This window comes from Acinonyx jubatus, chromosome D4 (genome assembly GCF_027475565.1).
Source record: "Acinonyx jubatus isolate Ajub_Pintada_27869175 chromosome D4, VMU_Ajub_asm_v1.0, whole genome shotgun sequence".
Taxonomy (NCBI): domain Eukaryota; kingdom Metazoa; phylum Chordata; class Mammalia; order Carnivora; family Felidae; genus Acinonyx; species Acinonyx jubatus.
The window spans coordinates 51,980,001-52,001,208 of record NC_069391.1 but is presented as its reverse complement, the minus strand read 5'-3'; the positions used below and the strand labels follow the sequence as shown (position 1 = coordinate 52,001,208).

Genomic DNA, 21,208 nt, shown 5'->3' with positions numbered 1-21,208 from the left:
ATCCGTATTTCTCCTATTCACTGGGAAAAACATCAGGCACATGAATATTTTATAAAGTCACAATGTAAAGTCAGAAGGCTGTTTCACACATCCACACTTTAATCTGTTGTAAATTAACTGGAGTCAGATAAATCGTGAAGCAATCCTGAGAGTTACATGTAACATGCACAATTACAACCAAAGTCAAATCATACACACCCTCAGCTAACTGTAAGCCTAAAACAACTGGAACAGCGAATGAGAAGGCTAGAGTGTCCCCTGGAGAGGGACTGGGGTGGGGGCAAATCTGCAAAGTGGATAAATGTGATACAACTGGAAAGCCTGAAAATGTCCTAAAACCCTGAAGATGCTCACGTGGTTTCACAACAAAGTCCCTTTACAAGACTCACAGCCCAGATGACTTGCATCTTTTAAACTGCCCTATTTCCAGAATTCCTGATTTTAAATCACACTGGAAACCTCTGGCTGCAAATGAATTAAAATGGTTCAGTTTACCCCTTCTAAATACCAAGGGGGAAAAAAACAAGCACCATACTGAAGTTTGTTTTGTTTAAACTGGACCTTCTGCATTCTGAAATTGTATCCCTCTAACAAATATAAACCGTTATTACAAAGAAATGGTTAATAAAAAAAAGAAAAAAAAAAGAAAAAAAAGAAACCAGACTAGCCAGTGAAAGGAATGAGGGAGTAGTAATGGTAACATACAGTACCATGAGCTGCAGTGGCCTCCCAGTCAGTGGTGCAAGGTTAACAGATCACTCTTGGCCTTCAGGCAGACAGCAAAACACAGCCTGGGGAAGGGGGGGCGGGGGCGGGGGGGGGGGGACGGGGAGGGGGGAGACAGGGACCAAGGCCGGGGGAGGGGGCTCTTGCTCGGGTAGTTTACACAAGAAGGCAGCTCAGCTCCTTTCTGGCGCATTCCTCCTCTCTATCTCCCAACCTCTTTGCGTGTGTCTTGTCATATTTTCTTCAGCTGTTAATTGTCCAGACTGCAAGACTTTAAACAGCCACAGTTTAGGAAAAAGCGAAACCCTTCTAAGTGACCATCACAGCAAATCAGCTTCATGCTGGTGGGTAAAATTTTCCAAGGGAAGTGTTCTTCTGATAGTTCCTGAGTCTCTAAGTCACCCCCACCCGCCGCCACACACACTCCCCTAGAGGGCTAAATGCACTGTGGCAATAAAACATTCATGCGACTTGGAATTTTAACACAATGCCATTTCCCTAGTTTAACCTGAAAGGAATGCACTAGTCACAACAGACTACATCATCCTGCCATTAAACCCTGCCAAGGAACCGCTTTTTTGGCCGTGCTGAGCCAGCTTTGACGGGAAAGGAGTACACAGACCCACACAGTGAGCACAGAGGGGCCACCTCTGCTTCCTCAGCCTCATCCAGCAACACCCTGCTCTTGAACATGACCCTTGACCCTTCGCATTGTGACCGGCTTGTGATGCATGTGTCACTCTGGAACTTCTGCAGAGCCACACACTGCGCAGGCCATTTGCTGCTCCCTCTCAACAGGACTTGGGAGGATGCCAAGAGTTCTTATTATTACTGCTACTATTGAAAGTCATAGGTTTAAGTGTGGGGATGCTTTTTCCCTGTGTCCCAGAGTGGTCTGCTTTTCTGTTTCCTTTGTTTGCTCAGGACTTTTTAAAAAACAAACTTTGCATTTGCATTCATAATTAGATTATGATTACTGACAAAATGGTTTGCTTTTGGGACTACTTATCAAAGCCGCCAGTTCTTTCGCATTTAAGTGACATTTAATTTAGATTTACAAAATACAAAAACAGAAATAAGTCTGATTTCTCCTGAGAATTTTAGAGAAAAACTCAAAGGTGTTGAATTCTAAAACATCCACACTTAACCATTTCACGTAGCTAAAGTACTATCACAAAGCAAGTAACGAATTAGATTTAAAAAAAAATAACTCTAGGTTCATTGATTTATTACTGGTGCAGAGATTTCTGCCTTCCAGGGAGCATAATTGACAAATCAAAGAAAAATAGATGATAATCAGACGAAAACTGTAAGTATTAAAAGTTTTTAAATGTTTTCATTATTTTTTAACTCTGTTCTGATGCCAATTTGGCCCTTTACAACCAATCACAACAGTATCTTTACTAATTTTGTAAGTTATCAGATACCATCATTTTGCCCCCCAAAACCTTTTTCTTCATCCTCAACTTTTCTTCCACTATTAAAGTATGCCTTCCAGATTTTTTTTTTTACTTTTCTGATCATTAACTATTTTCATATGGGGCACTTTCACTTTCAACCTTGCCCTATTGTTTTGTCTTTATTATTCCTCCTCTCTGCTATAGTCCCAGGCAGTTGTAAAGAGCTCTCCTGCTTGCCCTTGACCTTGAACTACAGCCAGGTGAGCTGCGAATTATCCCTACAAAAGGCAGAAGGTGTTCCAGTTTTAATCTCCTTGAGTAAGGCCATGTGCTCTCCTCAGTAACAACTGAAGAACATCTTATTTCATGGAAGAGAATAATCTAAAATACAAAATGATCATCTCTAAGCAAGTTAACATGCACATGTAAAATAAAACCAAACTGTCTTCTTTAGAGTAATTTTTGTCTCCTTAGTAGTTGGAATTAGTTTTAAGCCCTAGTTAAAAGAATTTTCTTCTTTTTCTTTCCTTTAAACAGATATTATCAGGCCTTGAAAAGTCATTCTAATCCCTTCACCTTACCCAAGCCATGCTAATTCTAGACAGGAGGACAGCAATTGATTAAAAAAAAAAAAGAGGAATTATATTTGACTTGGGGGACCGAGGGTGGGAGATCAACCCAACAGAGAAGCTTATCAAAGATTATCAAATCCTATATTAAATGTTTCCATTTCAAAATGTAAGTGCTGAAATAAACTCATTTTAATCTGTATTAAAACAGCAATAAATACATGATTTTTTTCAAGTTACCTGACATCAACATATATTCATATTCCAATTCTGATGTTTTATTGGGAAACCTAGTAAAGTTGAAGACAGCACTAAGTCAAGATATGAGATTAAAATTATAAAGGATAATTTCTCTTTAAATCCAGACAGATACACTTTTTTGATGGTATCAAATTGATCAATACAGTGATCCCAAAGTATCTAGTATAAACATTCAGAGAAAGAAAAGAGTGAAGGTCTGTGAATATACAAGAGGCATGTTAAATCCTCTCAATTGTGATGCATTTCCTCTGAAGACCTCTGGAATTTTGAGATACATCACTCAAAAAAGCGATAATCCATCTCATTCTATTTCTCAACAAATTGTCAAGCAATTTTATAATGTAGTCACTGCTCCACTGATACAGTGATGCATCATAATGCAGAAACCACAGCATGGAACAAATACCACAGTGAAAATATTTTATATGAAATATCAACAGCATAGAACTTGCTAGAAAATAAAGTCCTATCAGTTCACTGAAATGCAAAAAGTTGCAAAAATTCAAGTTTTATAGAAATATTAACTTATTTTGGTGGGTACATTTGAGATGATCAAATCTGTGATAACCACTGGTGACCTTCATTTCCTCTTAACCAAAAGAAAACCTTACCATGTGCAATGGCATTTAAAAATACAAGTTTAAAAGTTTTGTAAGCTACCTTTTAATTTCTAGAAAGCCAAATAGGTGAGATTTTTCTCACTGACTTCTATTACAAGGAGCACAAACACAAGTTCATTTATTCCTTTCAAAAAGAGTCCACTTGGAGCCATTGGATTGGCTAAATCAACTACCACTACCCCACACCCAGGCAGTTAACAGGCTAACCCTGAGTTAAGGCACACCTCAGAGGCAAGAGATAAGAAAAGGAGATGTGTGGATCGAGGAGGGAATGAAGAAAAAGGAGATGGTGTGGATGAAATCCGACTGAAAGAAACGCAAGCAACAAGAGAAAAGGGGGTGAGAGAAAAAGAGTGGAGGAATGAGCTGGGAGGAGTGAAGTGGAAAGAAGCAGGGAAAGGGAGAGAAAAGAAGAGGGAGCCTGAAGGAAAAAAGGGGATGGCTGGGGGAGAGAGGAGGAACTGGAGCCCCACAACAGCACAGTGGATCAAGCAGCTGGCCAGAGATGCTAATTCAGCGCTTTAACAAATCAATGCCACTTGAAAAGTACAATGCGAGCCCTCACTGGGTAGATGTCAGGGGACTGAGAAAATGCATTCTCAAGTATTTCACATTAAGAGGGAATAATGTGTTAATTTATAACTCTTCACCCTATACACTTGGATTATCTATCTGTGTCAGCGATTTGACTTCTTAAATTTATCAAAAACGCACGCAAAGGGAGGCAGCTTGAGCTTCACCACTGGGAAAAGGAGGTTTAGGGAAAGTCTGTCCTGGGTAGTACAGCAGTTCTCTTCACTTTCCTATCTGGGCTGAAGTACTGCGGTGGGGGGAGGCAGGAAGGAGCAAGCATCTGAAGCAGAGATCAAGGGAGGAGGGGAATTCCTGGTCCAGTTACGAACACAACCAAAAAAAAAAAAAAGGCTTTCTTGGCCTGTGGTTGATTGCATTAGGTACCATCCGTCAAAAGTGACACAGAAGAGAAGGAATAACTTGAATCAGCAACCAGAGCTGCCATCATCAGAATTTACTTTACGGAAACTTACTTAAGTCTCTCAGCACACCCAGCGGAAGAGAAGCTGCTGACAATTGGATTGTAATTAAACAGTACTCTCGCCTTGCCACCAGAGTTCCATAGAGCTTATCAAAATAGGAAGGGAAGAGAGGGCTAAGCTTATTCTATCTGGTTAGCTTTGAGACAGGGAGGAGAGACGTTAACTGATATTACATCCTACCCTAATGTTCCTTTCTTAAGAAAAACCTATTTTATTAAACATGAAATTCTTGGAATTGTTTCCTGTCCCATAATGTAAATTTAGCCCACTTTTAATATAATGATAGCATCATTAGAGTGTTTCTAACCTGAGGTAGAGAAAAAGATTCTGTTGGTGCTTTTGCTGCCAAAATTAAAGCATTATTAGACTTAAGTTTTTAAGGTGCAAGCACTGTCAACACACAAAGGCAAGTGTCTTAAAACTGGGGAATAAACAGATGAGAGTAAGTTTCCAAACAGTGTTTTAATGATGATCATTTCTTCAAAGATACGAAAGGGGAAAGTGGTTCTACATATAAAGAACAAAAATGATTGGACTGTAACTGTTTTGAGTTTCACTTTAAGATTGTTTAAACTACACACAGCAGTATTTTAAACTGTGGAGTATTTTTATTTGCAACTTGCACAATTGCACAGAAACAGACATTCTCTTTTTCGAGACATTCATATGTAAATAAATGCTGATGAATGGAAATGAGATGCTATACATGATGGGCAATGCTCAACATTTAGTTTAAAAAAAAGGCGAAGTTACCTCACTCACAGAAGCTGGAATCTCTTCCCTTCTACAACTGGGCACAAAAGGAAATGAAAGACAATGATGGACCTTCCACCAGTTTCTATTGGGTAAACATTCACCAACAGAGATACTTATGACAGAAAACAAACATTCTTTCAATCTTATGTTCTGCATCTTTTGTATGACATATTACACAGAGCCATTTTTTTAAAAATGTGTATTTGATTAAAAACTGAAATTATAAATAGCCCTTTTTTACAGCTGTGTTGAGCAAATGGGTTAAAATGTCCAAAATAGTATAGTTATTTAATGAATGTTTTGTTTCTTTCAGAGGAGATAATTAATAAGGAATTTCTTAGGTCAAGACCATGGAGTACACTACTTTTCCTTTCCATAAAATCTTAGGAGACAGAATATATATTCTAGGCAATATGTTTTCAATGGGAAAGAATCATACTGTATGCATTTCAAGGGTCTCTGTGCCTGGAGAGTAGGATTTGTCCTATCCTTGGTTTTTGCATGAATTACCATTGCTGTCTGTCCCATCCAAGCTATCCCTGTGTAAACTATCTATCCTTATCATTATTGGTACCATTAATCCCATTCTCCCCTTCCCCCTCCTCCACCTCACTCACCTAAGGGGTTAAAAGACTTCAGTACATTTGTGACTTGTCAGTGACATATAATACCCGGGTCCTTCATGCAATCAACTTTTACTTGACATGTATTTGCTCATCACAGGACCCGCATTACTACTGGGAAAATGAAGAAAAACCTAAATTAACACTTGACATTCAATATGGTCAAGTCCTTAATTGGCTGGGCTTCCTGAGAAAGCAATTTTCTATTCCCCAAACTGTTCGCGTGTCATGTGTGGAGTGCAGCTCTTGGCCATCACTGCTGTCCCTCGCTCCCTCTAATGAGAGCAGATGAATTAGTGCTACGTGACACGATTTGAACAGGGCTTCCTCCTCTTCCCCTCCCCCCAATCTTTCTCCTATACCAGTGACAGCTGTGTGGCAAGGGAAAGAAAGAAAGAAATGCAAGAGCAAAGAATCCTGTAAAGGATGATCATTTTTTTAAATGAACCTTAAATGTCTTGTTGAAACTCCAGAACAACAGGGTCATTTAATTGTGGAGGTGGGGAAGGGGGTTGTTACTAAGAACAGGGGAATTATCTGGCTATGGTTGATTTGGGTTGTATTAACTTCCAGCATGTTTCTTCCATTCCTGGCTAGTTGCAGTATTAGATTGCACTGGCCTAATTAAAATGGAATTTACATCCACTTAAAAAAGTTTTTTTAAAGGTCTGGAGAATGGGTCAACTAGAAAAAAAAATGAACAGCATGAAATGATTATTATTCTAAGATAAACATACCTCTAAAAGAAAGTCCTTTCACCAAAGTCATAAAGGGCCTACAACACAAAACTGTCATTATACTTTGTTTCCAGATACCGGTCAGAGTCTGAACTTACAACTAACTATCCTATTTTAAATCATTTAGTTACCTTGAGTGTTGAATTAATTGAACACTCATTTCATTCTATTATTTTGGACAGAGGAAATATATTCTGCCTTAGATTTGCTTACCTAACTCAATAAACAACTGAACAGATGCATGAAAGGAAGGCAGGACAGATTCTGCTGTATTCAGATACTAAAAGGTAAATTAAAGGGATTTCTGAGTCTTCACTTACTGTTTTGAAACCAAAGAGGGAATTAATTCTAAATGCCTACACTGCTTGGCCAATCTGATTGGGACCAAACATAACTGGAGGAGGGCTGAGGGGAGGGATGAGTATGTGGCAAATCATTTGGGAAAGCAGTTAGTCCAAAGTACATGCATAAGTGAAAATAATTAGTGAAAGTTGCTAGCACCTTAGCATCTTGGATCTTTACTCATTTTTATTTAAATGAGAAATGAGGCAAAGATGTTACCTATGTACTAGAAATTATATCAAGACTATACTGGTGCCACAAAAAAAAAATCAATGGAATGCTAAATGCTAACTATTTCAAGTATAGTTCCCCTGCTATCAAATAAGTAGTGTGATCATTTATCAATCATTCCTCTACGATTCTGAATATAATTTTGTACTTAAGTAAATTAAGAAGTAAATTTACATACATAAAAATATGGTGAAACCCACTTTTGCAGTATGTTTAAAGTTATTTCCACATTTTGTATTTATGGAAAATAACATGAAAGGAAATGAAGTATTTTTTTTTATGTTAATAAAAAAGTCAGTTCATAACATAATTTTAAAGTATTGACATACTAACAAAAGACAAAATAACATAAGGGATCTTTTTGGAATACCTTGGACTTTCAAATTTGTTGGAAAAGTTTTCACTTCGGGCAATAAGAAAACTACAAAATAAGTATAATTTAGAAGTACTTTTACTGAAGCAAAACATACAACGGGTACACACTCTGCACGTTATCCCTCCTGTGGCCAAAGCACTGGTACTTCAAGTATCGTTAAGATCCCGTTTGAAAACACACTTGAGACAGCTTGTGAATGGGCATTCTATCAGGTGTTTAAATGAAATAAATAGGTAATTTGGTATTCTGGAAAAGTAGCTCAATCTAATGCACCCAGTTAACTGCTACAGTAGCATTATCATCACTGAGCAACAAAGGGCAGTGTATTCTGCCAATAGCTTTAGGGTGACCTTTGCAATGCTGACTAGTCCGTCAAGTTCCATCTCTGAGATGCAAGGTATAGACAGTGATGGTTTATTAAGTGAGTTAGGAGCCAAAGACCAGGAACCTCCAAAAAGGTAGGCATTTCACATTCAGGAAATGGGGAATTCCTTTCCCTGAGAAGCAGTGTACCAGGAGGATCAGGCTGAACAGCCCATATCCTTTCCTGGAGCACTAGCCTTCCATGGTGTAAAATTCCCAGCTGTGAGGAAAACATCAGCATCTTTTTCCTCCTCAGCTACATGTTTAAATACTGCAATGAAAATCCTACTGTGAATTGGTAAAATGGGATCAATGACAAACTCCTGAAATAAAGCTGAAAAAGAATATTGACATCATCTCAGAACTTTAAACACACTGTGTGTGATAAGCCCTGCTTTATTGTGGGGTAGTTTCCAACCATTGCTACCAGGATGGATGGACAAGATTCAAGACGGCAGCAACAGAGGGTCAGAAAAATGAGTCTGTAGTGAACTGAGAAATTAATTCAAGGATCACCTGTTGAAAATCAGACTTTTTGATTCAAGAAAGGTACTTTTTGATTTAAGAAAGTTAACTGTGACTATGGCAAAGTGACATGCTTGAACTTGATATTCTCTTAGGGACGAGCAGTCTTTGAAGCTCATAATAAACTTGAAATGGTTCTGTGGAATGTTAAGGCTTAATGTAGATAGTTGGTGCCACTGTCATGCCTACACAAAACTATGTCAACCTGGAAATAACTGAATTAACAGCTTCAGGGTATTTAGAATGGAAAGCTTGCTCTTTTTTTTTTTTTTTTTTTTAGGGATTTTACTTTGAACCACAAGAAGCTGCATTAAGTTTCCAACTTGTGCAGCACAGCTAAAATTAAAATATTTCAGTTTAGAAAGGCATAATGTTTGCCACCCACTTAGTTCATGTTACCTTCACATTATACCATTTTCAAAAAGTATAAACACAGCAGAGAGAAACAATTGCTTCAAAATAGATTCCTATATGGAATGATACAACTATCAAACAGAAAGCACAAAGGTTATTTTATAAAAATTAAGAGCATCTAAAAGAGTATATTATCCTTTATTCTTCACCGCACTCTTTACTTCAGTGCTCCCCTCCCCTTGTATTAAAGATATTTTATCAAATTCCCAGTTGAAAGGTTTCTGAAAGTGGTAAGTCACAGCTGTGTTAATGCTGAACTTGAACATGGCATACTAACGTCATTCCGACACACTTACAGATGCTTTGTAACAAGCTGCACCAGTCACTTGATTTGAAATACCTGACTTATTATAAAACAAACTGTTAATCTCTGGTCTTTTCTACAGTTCAGCTCTTCTCTGCAGTTTTGGAAGCAAACCAACAGCTTATTATGTTTACATCAGGAATGACTCCCTTCTGATTGGTGTCTGATACTGTCCAGTGATGCTGTTCAACAAGGCCCTAGACAGAACATAGGCACACCTAGGCCCCACTTGCAGATCATTTTAACAAGATGTTCTTGTTTCCTGTTCCCACGAAAATCAATAACAGGATGACCTCCAATTTGAATTTCAAACCAATTAATTACCTGTTCTCTTGAAAATGTTGATATCTGATTTGCCTGGAGAATTTCAATTATAAATAGATTATATCTTTTAAAGAGCCCCTTCAAAAAATTTAAATAGACACTGAAAACTTCATCTTATACAACATAAATGATGTTTTCTTGAAGCCTGTGTAAAATATTGGCGTTGCCCAAATTAGTATGGGGAAGTTTTCCCCTTGTGGTCCATCTCCTCCTCATGACATCATAATCAATTGCCTGGTAAATTACAGCAATCCCACAAAGATTCAGGGCCAAGAATCACTGCTTAAAGGTGAAATGAAAAGCTTTTTATAGTGGAATTCAGCTTTTCATCTACATCAATGACTGACACAAATCATGGGATTCTTTTCAGAGTTTAGAAATCTCCCTTTCTTTCTCTTTAATTCTAAAATTCTTACCTTTTCTACCTTTATTAAAATCCTTTGACCATTTTTTTTTGTTTTGCTCACATGTTTTTCTTTTTATGTGGGTCATAAAGAGAAAAGCTATACATCAAAACTATCAGCACCAGAAACATATTTACTAAACCTTTTTTTCAATTGTGAAGAAAAAAAATGAAGAATTTGGTTCATCCCAGCGGGGAATTCCCAAGATGAATGATCACATGCAATGAAACTATTATCTTCATCCATTAAAATATTATCTAAAACAGAGGTTTCTATCTGGCAACCGGTAGGCTGAATATAGCCTGCAGATGAGTTTTGCTTGGACCACACACTTTAAAAAATATTTGAAAAGGTTGCCAAGATTTAAAAATCAGGAGATTTCACATAAAAATCTTGATTTCTGGCTTCTCATTTAAGAAGGTGGGGGGGGGGGGCAGGGAGGTAGTCGTTGTTGTTGTTGGATCATCTCACAACACCAGGCCTGCATTCCCACCTGGTAACAATTGGCTAGAGCTGAAGAGCTTTCTGGTCCACCACAGACCCCATCAGACTCACCCCACTGGTTTAATTTACCTTACCTCCACATGCCCTTTTAGGCAACTCCTGATCTTTAAAATGTCACACTACTCCAAAGACAGTTTGTAGAGTTTTGGGAAGAAAAAGAGAAGAGTATCTAGGAACAGAGATTTAAAAATACACATTTCATGGGCTTAAACAATGCAGAATTTCAAAATATAGTTGTTCAATAAAACATAAATGCAAAATCATTTTCATAATTAAAATGCTTTAAAAAGTAAATCCAGAATTGATGATCTCATCTTAGTGAATAGTTTGACAAAGACTTACACTGGTTTTCAACCAGTGTCCCAGCCCAGAAAAGATGTTCATGTCAAACTATTGCCCAGATCTACACATCCATTTTGTTCCTTCCCATGTTAACGCTTCTGTACTTCCTTTCTAGAATGATCATGCACTTAAGTGAAAACTAACCCTAATATGAAAATAGAATATATCTTTAAGGTAAATTTTAAAAGTCAACATTTAGGATGCATAAATATTATAGCAAATACACATCTTTACAGGCACCACATGTATGTCACAATATGTATTTATATATTTAAACAGACATTATTGCAGGTTCAAATGACCCTCACAGTCATGGAATATTTCTTTAAAAATGATTACTACCTAAAAGCAGATGTTTATGACAAAGGCACCCTGCATTTCTATTTGCTCTTTTTCTTGAATAAAATGAAGTACAAGGAGAAAATCTTTTCTATTTCACTATTTCCAGTCAACCACAGCAACACTGTACTTCTACTTATTACTGGACTTTACAAATTAAAAGTACCCTATTTTAGTAAAGGAACGAAAGTACCTTTTCACTTCATCCAACTATATTAACAGGCTATCTATGATGTACTGTACAGTAATGTACTAAATAGGCTATGACAGGTCATGTTACAACTTATTAAAAAGTAAAATTTAAATCAATTTTAGTATAGTGTTTTGAAATGATGTGTTATCATTGGTCCACATTCTTGAAAGATTATTTTTTGGTTAGTTGTTTCCTTCCTAAGAGAGAAGCATTTTTCTTCCATTTTCACCTTAAAAAAGTAACTTTTGAATATATGCCAAATTTACTTCACAATCAGACCTTAATCCCCAAATTCTCTTGATTTTTAACAACTTGAACAACTTTAGGTAAACAGTTCACAAAACTGTAATGATCATACTGCGTTCCTCAACTCCCAGTTGAAATCGGAAAAGAGAAAATACCATAAGTATGAGCTCCATAAGTATAGTCTTAAGCCTCATACCTGAACAACAATATGATATATTCCTTATGGAAAGTATTTTTCCTTAATACCATGTTTGAAATTTTAGTAATTAGCAGCAGACACCTGGAACTCAATTATTAATATAGCGCTCCCCACCCCTTTTATACTTCTTTTGAAACCATCTCTTAAGGTACTTCTTAAAGAGATTGTCCTATGTGACAGCATGCATATATAAATGTTCACATTATTTTCTTTGAAACATCTTGGTATGATCTAAGACTAAACTTACTGTTTCTTCATTAAACATGTCAGTTTTAGAAAAAATTAAGACCTCTCAATTGCAAAATGACAAAAATAGGGGCACCTCACTGGCTCAGTGGATTAGAGCATATGACTCTCAATCTCAGGGTCATGAGTTCAAGCCCCACATTGGGCAAAGAGCCTACTTAATAAAATCATAAGAAAATCTAAAACATATCAAAAAATGGCAAAAAACTAAAACAAAAATTCTAGGTAAAATATAATTTATTACATTCATGTTGATTGATCAACTATAACATTTTAGAAAAGAAATTTTATGAAAAAACACAGTTAATTCTCACCAGTGATGACCAAAGCTTTAAACTGGTCTCCTCAGGATCACATCATGGCAGCTGTAAATACATAAAGTAGTTCTAGAAGACTCCTGATTTTGTTATTTTTGTTTGCACTTCATTGTTTTAAGATGAAAAATAAAATATGTGATAATGAATGTTTAATGTTATTTAACCCATGTTCTATGGGGATTAAGGTACTGTCCTCACTTAACCCCTCCCTTCTTTCTATTAATCATTGAATTCCAGAAAAGGATATCTCTAAATAGGCTTTTATGTTGAGGCTCTCATCAGCATTCTGCATTTGTTAAAACAACAACAAAAAAAAATTTTAAAGAGACCAAAAGTATAAGGACACTGGCATCTAAAGAACAGTGGTTTTATCAGAACACTCAGAAGGCAGGTTTGACTGGTGGGTTTTTAAAGAAATTATTAAAAATAACTATTTGCACAAGTTAAAATAACCAACTTCTCACTTTTACCAAAAGGGTGTTTTTAATATAATGAACATCCAAGCTTCTCTGGTCATGAGAAAACCTGGAATATATTATGCACGCATGAATGTGGCCTAGGATGCAGGATATGAGATGTACTTGCTATCAACAGATTAACACTTCATTTTCATTACTCTAATCTCACCACAGGCTGTGAACACTCTCTTTTTCTTATTTGAACAACAATGGTGCATGAAAAACCAAGCTGACAGGCAGGCGGGGTTCATTAAATGCATAAGGCCTTTATTCCCATAACATGTCTCACCTGTATGAAGCCAGGGTTCGGGCTTCCAGGCTGGCTACTGAAACAAGCTCTCCCAGATGTTGGACTTGTAACTCAACCCTTTCCTGCTTAATTTATGATAAATGTCAAAAATATAGTAAAACTGGAAAAATTCTTTCCCACAATGAGCTCTATTTAGTAGATAATAGGATTGGTAACATATTTTAAGATTTATTCAGCCCAATAATTACTTTCCAAAGTTGCTCAAGAGAACAAAAAAAAGTGTCTAGGAAAGAAAATGAGGACATATTTGAAGTTGGAATTAAAGGCTCTCACCTTGGTATCTCTATCCCAGCTTAGTTTTAACTTGTATGAGAACTATAGTTTGTCACTGGTTGAAAATACCAATTTGCAAAATAACAATCAAGCTATTTCCCAATGAATGACATGGAGCTTCACTAAAAAGCTATGCTCGGGGCGCCTTGGTGGCTGAGTCGGTTAAGCGTCTGACTTCAACGATCTTGCGGTCCGGGAGTTCGAGCTCTGCGTCGGGCTCTGGGCTGATGGCTCAGAGCCTGGAGCCTGCTTCGGATTCTGTGTCTCCCTCTCTGCCCCCCACCCCCCACCCCCGTTCATGCTCTGTCTCTGTCTCAAAAATAAATAAACGTTAAAAAAAAAAGCTATGCTCAAGGAACAGAAATGTTATAGAGTGTAAGGAATCATTACAATGAGATTCCTAAATGGGAAATTCTTTCTAAGAGGGGGAGCCATGCACACACTCACTGCATTTGAGGCAGCCATTAACAAATCCTCGACAAACCTAGAAATAAACCACTTAATTCCCACCACCAACCAATGGACAGGTGCACACTTGCTGCATATCTATGCAACACATATGAATACATGGTCATGTAACAATATGAATTTTTACTATGTTCCATAGCAATATAGTAAGTGTTAGAGCAGGGCTTTGATTTGGGTTCTTTCTTTATAACTAAAAAACAAAGAACAGAAGAAAAGCATTATTAAATAAAGCTGCAGACAACCTAGCTGACTCGAGTTAGGTTTTGACACAAGGTCAACAAAGGAAATGTTTACAGGCATTCTCACTCAAGGGGTACTTTCAGGATTATGCTCGGTGTATAATTTTTTCCCATATCTTACAAGTGGCCTCCCAGTCATGTCCACTACCCTCTAGCACTAGCATAGAGCACAGGAGTGGGCAGCTTTCTTTACCTATGCCTGAATAGGTGCCCCAAACAGCCATCCTAATGATTTAAGTCAATGAAATCTTTCTTGCTTAAATTTAAAAGAAGAAAAAGAAAATATTAAAATCCTGCTAATGGAGACTCTCATTTTAATACTGGTTTTGTTATTATGTTAAGCCGGCTGAAAGTAATTATTTTTGGCATGTAAAATATTATCTTAAAATTTTTCTTTTCAAACCTCCGGTTCAGGTTCTCCGATCATCAAACAGGAGTCCTGAAGAACTGTCTAGAGAACAAATAGCCACTTAAAAACACCTTAATAAAGTTGAAAAATTCATGACGGTCACACAAAAGCACAGCAGGTATAAAACTAGAAGCTATGTCTTTCCCATACAGAATAATATTTTTAATCTTGTCAATTTTAACAATCTCTCTGCCATGTAAGACAATGAGTTAAAATTTATTAAAAACAAAACAGTAGTGAATCCTCATTGTGTTATGTATACTGCATGTTTTCAATTTCATAATGTCATCCATTAGTATTAGCCCTGCCATCATTTTAATTCCTTTTTTAAAAGTTCCAGTTAACTCTTACTAACTGCAGTTTGTCTCAAATAGCCATACCTTCCACCTACTGAAGGAAAACCTTTTGTGTCTTCTTCCTGCTCTTGTACAGATAGAAGTCTAACTGTACAAAATGATAAATCCAAGAACTGCTTTTTTTAAAAAAAGAAGAAAAAATAGAAAAGCAAAATCTCTTCAGCTAAGTACTTTCTTACACAGGGAAAGGATCAAACTGAGCTGCCTTTCAGCGCCTCTGAACGATAAGCCTGGGCCCCTGGTTACACGTTTTTATCACGCCCTTACTTACAGAACCCTTACGTAGCAAAACTCGGGACAGTCTTCCTGTCAGCACTCACACACTAAGGACCACATCTGAGGATGCCACCTCTTTTCCCATACCTCTGCCGGAATGATATATTGGCAAAAAGGTCATATTCAGTTTCTGTTACATTTAAGGTGCATTTCAATTCTTCTATTAAGGCAAAAATTGCCAGTGAAAGTAAGGAGAAATTCATGAAAGGAGAGATGAAGTGAAAGGAAAGAATGAAGTGAGAAAGAAACTAGGTCTATGGGAAACGGAAATAGGAAAAAAGAGCAGACTAACCATGTATTTAGGTCATTAAGTAAATTGCTGCCAACCAAACAAAAATGAGACTTAAATCAACCCTTCCCCCTCAACAACACACAAACCCTACAGACAGTAGCAAAATAACACTGCAGTCCAAAAATACTGAGTAAATAAGATGTCAGATATGCTCAAGAGAATCAGTGTTTCAATGAGTAACTTCCTACTGTTCAAGATTATTTTCATTTTCCTAACAGGGAGAAATGAAAAACTGATGGGCTTAATTAAAGAAAAACAAAAGGATATTATTTCATTGTTAAAGGATCAATTCTTTTTTTAATTGGAATGATGATTAATAAGCTGAGAATCTGATTTCTAAGCTAGCCAGTTTGAGTAATACGTTGTTGTTCCACAATCATTTCCATTAAGGAAGACTCTGAATGAAGAAATGATACAGAACTTCCTCCCTTCTCCTCATCTCTGACTCTGGGGCATGAAATGCTACAAAGAGTGTTTGAATAGAATGACACTGCACACTGCCCTCATCCAAAGGAACTCCAGTCATAAATTTTTTCACCTTAGGGTCTGAATGTTCCACCATGAAACTTGCTAGGCTTCTTACGGGGAATGCAGAAATTAAAAAGAAAGAATCAACATTTTTATTCTTCCTATTCTCTAAACTTTCTTTTTTAAACCTGGGGGGAGAGAGAGAGAGACAGCAGTACAGATCATGCTCAGTGAGATGCAGACACTGTGGTGTCACAGTCCTAGGCATCATTTTTGGGATGTCATCTTGTACAGCCTAAAACTTTCTTAGAGCTTGAGATGCTCACAGTGTTTTTTCAATTTATTCTTCTTGCCCATTTACTAGTTTACCTTACAAGAAAAAGTCCCCTCTTTTACACAATGTTTTGCTTTTATGTCAGGATATAAAGGCTGTTATCCCTGAATTATGCCTCTTTTCCTTTATTTCTCTAACGCTCAAAAATAGATGTCAAAGTTCCTTGAAAGGGTCTTTGACTCCCTTTCTCCCTCTTTTCCCTGTCCTTCATTAGATGAAGATCACCAAGCAAAATGTGGAAGCCAGCTGCTTTTCGGGAAATAAAAATGGCATCAGCTTTGGCAGACAGAGGTGAGATCAATCATTTCCTACAATCCCCAAACAATCTTCTGACCAAGGCCTAGAGAAGGGTAGGTATGTAACAGCAAAAACATACAAAGGTACGAGAGGATTTTCACATGGTGAAGAATTCATTCTATGCACATAACAAACCAGGCTCCAAATCTCATGTGAAAGAAAATCTTGGAACCATTATACTCTATGTTCTTTGGACAGTAACAAGCAGGGAGCCCCAGACAAAATTTCTCACTGAAAAAGTCATCCCACAATTCACTCTGTTCTCCCTATGACCACAAAGTTCCCTGACAATATTCTATGGGGGGGGGGGAGTTAATTCTTATACAGATTAAAACAGTAGGATTCAAGTTAAAGCAAACTCTAGTTTCTTCTTGAATTCCTTTTGATACATATATTCTAATCAAGAGTCCAAGTTGAGAAAATACCTCTTCGGCTGTACAGAGTCATTAGCTATTCATGTTCACAAGGAAAATCCTCTCAAAACCATTGTAGATTGTTATAAGTGGATGCCCAATGTAACTTTCTTTAAGTATGTGTAATGCATATAAGGTGGGAAGGCAGAAGCACTAGAATTTTTGTTTTTCATCGAAATAGATGACACCAGCTCACTATCTGTAACAGTCTGTTCCTTCAGAATCAGCTCCCTGTGTCACAACGACCTGGCAAACTTGAATGCTTTCACTATCACTGGAGTCCTTGCAATCCTGCTTTGGCTGTGACCCATTCACTTTTGCCCCAACTTCTCAGAGATGCCTTACTCAGCATCTAATTAGTTAGGGAGGATTTGCCGCGGCTCTTAACCCTGACACAGGAGAGGGAGGATGTGCTGCTGTGGTAGCCCAAATCTGTACTGTCACTACATTAATCACATTTCCATAAAGCCATGCATGAATAATTGGATTTATCACTGAATGTTAAGATACACTCATAAATATAATTATAAAAAATACCTACAATTATAGATAAGGTATCTGCACCTTCAGGGATTTATTTTTCAACTGTGCTTACTCTACTCACCTTAAGCACAAGACTTAACAATTACACAGAGTACCAGTTTGCAGTTGACAGAAATAAGGGAAAAACAATTTCAAAATGATCACCTACTATGTTCAAATTCACTTAGTGTACTGTGTTGAAAATAATCTTGAAATCTGTGCACAGGTTTTTCACATACGCCAGACACATCTGAGAATATTTTGTGCATGCTTTATTTTCATTAACACATACATAAATACCATGTATAGGACCCTATTACTTTTCCACTGTATTACATATTAGACAGTATCTGCTATGTGAGGTCTGCAGGTTATACACAGACTTAAAGTACAGGCCAACACACAAGCACCTGTCTATGCTACAATATGTATTTTCACAATTATGCAAATATTCGTATTTTAGTGTTACACTATCAGAGTGGATGTTAAGAATTATATTTGAATATATGTCTGTAGTTAAAACTTCAAAATGAAACATATTATCACTCCAATTAGAGAAGGGAACTAAATTGGAGGTAGCAGCCTGGTAATTCAACAGGCTGAAATTACATGCTTCCTAATATAAATATTTTCCTATCAAGACCATAAGTTTGGTCAATTTAAGACACGATTACCAAAACACACCAACTATAAGAAGGGGAGTAAAAAGGGAGGGAAAAGTGCAGAAACCTAGGGATGGATGATGCCTGGCAATGAAAGTCATTGTCAAAGACCATTAACTATCAACTGCTTTACTCAGGGCTCTGATTAAATAAGAATATACATCCTATGTTAAAAGGGATGTCTACATGAGTGGGACAGAGTTTAGAATAAAAATGTAATGCACAAACAATAAAGAAGAATCAAACCACGATATACAATTAGGCATCTGACTTATAAGAAAAACTGTATGTGTGCCTTTTAAATTGTTGGTGAATAAACATTTAAATTATTTGGTGAGGGGAGGTAGGAAGTCAGACAAAACCACCATTTCCACTTTAAAATACAGATTCAACAAACTGAAACTGTGTTTGCCTATATGAATAGAAAGAACTAAAAGACTACTGGGAGAAAAATTCATATCAAACATGCTTTTAAATGGATTCCAGCAATGTTATTATATATTTCCTACAATATATTTTATTTATCATTTCTCTGAAATGTGCTAGATTTTATATTAGAAAGAAAGTTTGCTTTACTCTGTCATATCTCTGGTGAGCAGACGCTCTAGTATTAATGTAAATCGTTGATTTAATTTTTAGCTTTCTTGGTTTGCCCCTCACCTACCTAAGAAATGATTTCTCTGGTGATAACTAACACATCATGCTAATGAGAGAATCTAATGCACAATAGAAAAATGTCACTACTAATAATATTTGCATGAAGTTAAATAAAGCAACTCTAAGAGAATGTCAGACAGTTGTTCTTTAATAAGACACAGTTTCACAATGAAATTATGTTGTTAATTTTGTTACATCATTGGGTGAATCCTAAATTACTACATAATGATGCACAGAGTCATTTATAATTCTAACTTAGTATTTCACTTGTGTCTGAAAAGAGACCTTATTAAGGGATCTACATTTTATTTGAAACAGGTTAAATACACCTCACCAATAATAAAAGGTGAATGTCTCTAATAATGTGTAAAACATGGGCTGGAGCCATTTACCTGTTACGGTTTCATGTCTGGAAAGATTTCAAAATATAATAGACTACTGCATTCCTTGAAGTAGCTACAAAGAATTTTATTTGATAGTCTCTCAAACGCGCAAAATATTTATAGAAATAGAAAAATCACCTTTTAAAACCTGATTTAAAAAAACAACTTCTAAAAGCAGGCCTTAGTTCTGCTTTTAACAAAACTTAACGAGGTTAAAATGAGCAAAATAACATTCTAGACTCTAGGAGATTAACATAGAAGATGAGCAAAGGGTTTCTGGTCATTCTCGACCTGTCACTGATCAAAGTAACTCAAAAAAGAACTTCCTTTACGAAAGTCCAAGAGTCATGCCCTTTAAGGTTATCAAATATTTGTATGGAAAAAAAATTATCCTTTTTAAAAAAATCATGCTTAAACATGGGAAAGATGTAGAAAGACAGGAAAATGTGGTAAAATTATCATATCTTGAACTTAAGGGAAACATACTTAATTCTACCAAATCTAAACTGGCTTCAGTTTGTGATGTCTTTTTGTTAGTACTGGACAGACTGACAGATTTACATATAATCAGACACAACTCTGCTCATACAAAAGACAAAAGAGTTTTATAGCCCTACTTCCTAATTTACTGTAGAAGACACAAATCTAGATTATTGAATCTCAGTATTCATGAGATATTTCCCACTACAAGTTTTGCTCTAGTTAAATAATATTGGTAGTTAATTCTCTGTAGCTCAGTTTTGAAAGCTGCCAGTCTTTTCTAATGTTTAAAGAAATTATCAGGTGAATCTTATAGTTTTTATATCACTACAGAAAACTTCAAAATAAAAAAAAGTATACCCAGTCAATTCTATTCATTTCATGAGTTAAATCAATTTTTTCTTAGAAATTAAAATAATCATAATATACAAAAACCTCTTTATTCAGAATTTTGCATACCTGATTACACTGGACAACTTTTACCTGTAGTAAAACAAAAGGTGGCTTAATGTGTATATTGAAACTAGTATTCCTTGAAACTGTTAACTTCAAGAAATAACATTTCAAGAAAAGTGTCTTTGCTGCGTGCACAAGCACGCGTGTGCACACACACGCACACACACTGAATCAGCATTGCTGATGAACTACAGGTACAGAAAATAAACATATTAAACATGTAAAGCACATATATTTTTTAGATTTACACAGTTTGAATTTAAGTTCACATAATATTTACTCAAACTCAAATGTTTTTATCCTGAAGGAAAAAACAAATATGTAAACTCATATACTCTTTACATGCTTTCCAAAAATGAACAGGAGGGTAAATATTTAGTAACCATGACAGAAAAAAAAAGAGGGGGAGGGGAGTCACTAACTACGATAAAATCAAAAAATAAAAATGCATATATATACACACATACGTATATATAGTTAAATCACACTTTTTAAAGCTGTGATTTTTCTTTTATTTTACTACTCTGTTTAGTAAATGGTATAATATTACACAGTTTTATATAGCTTCCATTATGCATAAATTACCTCCCTATATTTCTACTCTTTTCATATAGTCAACTGAGGCTCAGACACATATACATGTACACAGGTAGAAACAAAATAGATCTGTATTTATCCACAAAGTAACTGGATCAAAGACATCATAATAGCTTAGCTGTACAAGTTTCTTTCTCTCAGTGATTTCAAATTATTTTCCTAATTCTGATCAATCATTTGTATAATTTACTTTTATTTGTTTTTTAGCTAAAATGTTTTCCAGGACTTAAAGTCTTCTTAGATTCAAATCTACTTGAAAATGGGTTAGTGCCAAAGAAGCAATCTAACACCATCTATGTGGTTCAATAGCCATTTATCAATTGATTATTATCTCTATCTGGTTTTATTAACTCTTTTCTAGCTAGAGAGAGATCTAAGCCAATCTTCCCTTCACACCACACACACACACACACACACACACACACACACACACACACACACA

At 36.2% G+C, this 21,208-nt stretch overlaps 1 protein-coding gene across 21 annotated transcripts in view; it reads right to left on the bottom strand.

Annotated features, from left to right (window-relative positions):
• Positions 1-21,208, bottom strand: part of BNC2 (basonuclin 2) — a 436,381-nt gene that overhangs the window by 273,539 nt on the left and 141,634 nt on the right. For 2 of the 21 annotated variants that reach the window (XM_027047211.2, XM_027047215.2), the window contains exon 1: positions 711-12,407. The exons of 18 other annotated variants lie outside the window; for them this stretch is intronic. In XM_027047211.2, coding sequence (XP_026903012.1) covers positions 711-713 — 3 coding nt within the window. In that variant the 5' untranslated portion in view covers positions 714-12,407. One more of the 21 variants, XM_027047217.2, reaches the window with a different exon arrangement.